At 40.3% G+C, this 3,532-nt stretch overlaps 1 protein-coding gene across 1 annotated transcript; it reads right to left on the reverse strand.

The window, feature by feature from the left end:
* Positions 1–885: 885 nt before the first annotated feature.
* LOC125065433 lies at positions 886–2,766 on the reverse strand. The gene has a single exon (XM_047673015.1). It carries the CDS (start codon positions 2,153–2,155, stop codon positions 920–922), a length of 1,236 nt encoding a protein of 411 aa, XP_047528971.1. The 5' UTR covers positions 2,156–2,766; the 3' UTR covers positions 886–919.
* Between the last annotated feature and the right edge of the window lie 766 nt (positions 2,767–3,532).

The raw sequence follows: 3,532 nt of genomic DNA on the forward strand, positions 1-3,532 counted from the left end.
AAAGGCAAAATTACGCGTAAATTAAGGCTTTTTCCCACAAAGTGCAAATTAACTTCCTCCTCGAGTGATGGTTAGTTAGTTGTTTATAATAACTACAGGAACATGCAAGTTTCCACACAATGTGGTTACCCTCAGGGCACAAGATGAATATTCAGATTTGTTTAAACGACTTTATAACTACGAGCTTCCATAAGAAATACATTCTCAGTGGAATTACAAATAGTGCAATATTTATATTGATATTTATAATCGTAATTAAATCGGAAGCATATCACCGGGTGATGTTTACACAGTTCGATTGTTAAGTCTAGAAATATTCGGGCTATATGTTTTCTAAACAATTGAGAATGCTTTTTTAATGGTTTCTTTATTTTCACAGAATTGCTCATTGATGTTTCCGGGTGTTCGAAATAAATAGCCTGTTTTGTATTTCATTTGTGATTGTACTGTTAAGCGACTACTGTATATTTAGTTCGTGTATAGAAAACATTAAGAAATTTAAGCTATAAGCTGACAATGCCTCTGAATCTTAACCAATTATTTGCTTGTTCAACTGCAAACAAGTTCCATTGGATTGTCATGTGCTTCATTAGTGTGTCTATTACTTAGACATTAGAGTCCGATACCGAACTCAATAAAACAAAATTTGCTTGAAAAACTTGTATAATATGTTCTTGTAATTTAGTACAGCTTGTATCGTTAGTTAATAAGATAGCTTTATAAGTAAGTGGAAAAAAAAAACAAAAGAAGGAAAACAACACACTCGCGATGACACATTTTTTTTATAAAAATGTTGTAAAAAAAGGTTGATTGAGAAACTAATGCTATTTAAAATTATATCAATGATCTGTATTATATATACAGATAAATTAGTTGTCGTAGGCGCGAACATCATCCCCGCCGTTAAAATCACCAGATTTTAACCCTCAGTTTGATTCTCTGTTACTGGTAGAGGGCTTAGTCGTGTGAAAGGTCTTCGAAATGTCCCTCGAGTCGTTTGAACGTCCGCCACGCGACATACACCGTCAGCGCCAGGGAACAGCTTACTGATGCGCCCTACACGCCAACACAGTGGTGGCATATTTTCCTCTTGCAATAGCACCAGGTCTCCAAGCCTCAAAGGGATGTCAGGAACGCGCCACTTTGTTCTCTGTTGTAGCTCTGCCAAGTACTCGTGCTGCCATCTTCTCCAAAAATGTTGTCGAATTTGTTCGAGCCGTTGGTAACGTCGGAGACTAGAAGCCTTGCAGTCGACGAGATTCGGTGATGGCAATGCGGTTAGCGGCCGACCAAGCAGAAAGTGCCCCGGGGTGAGGAATTGAAGGTCATTTGGAGACGAAGACATAGGACAGATGGGACGGCTATTTAGTATGGCTTCAACTTGCGCAAACAGGGTGCCTATCTCCTCGTATGTTAAATGCGAATTGCCCATAACACGCCTGATGTGAAACTTTGCGGATTTCACTCCAGCCTCCCAGATGCCACCAAAATGGGGAGCATAGGTAGGAGAAAATACAAATTTAATTTCTTCCTCACTACAAAAGGAATGTATGGAATTCTTATTAGATTTTAAAAAATTGCCTATTTCTTTCGAGGCGGCTACAAAATTTCGGCCGTTATCACAAAAAATCTCTGTAGGCCTTCCGCGACGGGCCACAAATCTACGTAAAGTTAAAATGAAAGCTTCTCTTGAAAGGTCGCTGACAGCTTCCAAGTGCAAGCATTTAAACCTCAAACAAACAAAGATACATAAATAACATTTTGTTGTTTTTGCTCCGCGTCCCTTTCGATTTAGGATAAGGAAAGGACCAGCCATATCCACACCAACACTACGAAACGGGAAGTCCACCGTAATACGCTGTGAGGGCAAGTTTCCCATCAACGGAGTCAAAGTCTTGCCTTGCACCTTCCTACACTGTAAACAATTGTGCACAGTACTTCTCGCGAGGCGCCGGCCATTAATGGGCCACACATAGTTCCGCACACTAGCGAGAAGCAACTGTGGACCAGCGTGTAACTTATGCAAATGCTCCCGCTCAAAGATAAGTTTAGTTAGGTAGTGTGATGAATGTAATAAAATTGAATGCTTGCTCTCAAATGGAAGCGACGATTGGTCTAAGCGACCTCCTACACGTATCAATCCACTAGCATCCATGAAAGGTGTAAGAGCTATAATGCTAGACCGAGAACTGATTGTCCTATTTTTAGCCAATAAGCCGTATTCGACAGGAAATGATTCCTGTTGTGCTACGCGACAAAGCAAATGAAAAGAGCCTTGCAATTCTTGCACACTTAATGCTTCTAGACGCTTAGACTTAGGATTTCTTAAATTGTAAAGAAATCGCAACACGTATGCATACACTCGCTTTAGTCGATTTAATTTAGAAAAGTTATGGAATTGAATTACCGATGAAATGCTATTATCTAGATTAGCAACATTTGCTCTTAACTCTAGACCATTTAAGTCTTGTTGAAGATTTTTGGACAAGGTAGGCCAAGATGATTCGTCTTGCAATAAAAACTCCGGACCAGACCACCACAAATTATTATTCCTAAGTTCTTCAGGATACGCCCCGCGGGAAATGAGATCAGCCGGATTCTGAAAAGTAGGAACATAGCGCCAACACCCAGCATCAGTTAACTCCAGCACCTCTGCGACTCTGTTGGCCACAAATGTTTTAAGTTTTCTAGAGCTAGTGTGCAGCCAAGCAAGGACGACGCTAGAGTCACACCAGTGGATCCTGCGTTCTATAGGAAACCTCACCGAGTCAACGACTACCTTACATAGACGAGCCGCTAGCACAGCGGCGCATAGTTCTAGGCGAGGTATAGTGCAGGCCTTCACAGGTGCAACTTTCGATTTAGAACATAAAAGATTAACACTTACGTTGTTTGCTGCATCTACAGACTTAATAAAAATGCACGCGCCGTACGCTCTCTGCGAGGCGTCGCTGAAGGAATGTAATTCTATTATAACTGGTAATTCGCATAAAACCTTCCTAGGTATAGAGATTGCAAATAAAATATTTAGAGTATTATAAAATTTAAGCCAAGCCCTTTGCATATCATTTGAAATTTCGTCATCCCAATCAACTTTATCTAGCCATAACTGCTGCATAATTAATTTAGGGATAATTATACAGGGGGACACAAAACCTAGTGGGTCAAAGATTTTAAAAGATGTCGATAATATAAATCGCTTAGTTATTTTCTGAGTACTAGGAGGCATGTCAAAAGAATAAAATAAGCGATCTGTTGCTGAGTCCCACCCTAAACCGAGAGCGCTGGCAGACTCACTTAAAACCAGTTTATCAGAAGAGCTTGAAGAACAGGACTGCAGAACTAAAAGAGAGTTCGATTTATATTTGCGTAAATTAAAGCATCCTGCCTTTAAGGCCTCCGAGACAGATTGTTGAATGCATTTCAATTCATATTCGTCATTGCAGCCAGTAATTAGATCATCCACGTAAAGGTCATGTTGTAAAATAGTTTTCGTGAGTGGATCCTCGCACTCCTCCCCCAGCTGCCAAAG

This window comes from Vanessa atalanta, chromosome 1 (genome assembly GCF_905147765.1).
Source record: "Vanessa atalanta chromosome 1, ilVanAtal1.2, whole genome shotgun sequence".
In the NCBI taxonomy this organism is placed as follows: domain Eukaryota; kingdom Metazoa; phylum Arthropoda; class Insecta; order Lepidoptera; family Nymphalidae; genus Vanessa; species Vanessa atalanta.

Bases quoted from the DNA above. Each gene is read 5' to 3' on its own strand.
- LOC125065433 (XM_047673015.1), bottom strand. From the start codon at position 2,155: ATGGATGCTAGTGGATTGATACGTGTAGGAGGTCGCTTAGACCAATCG.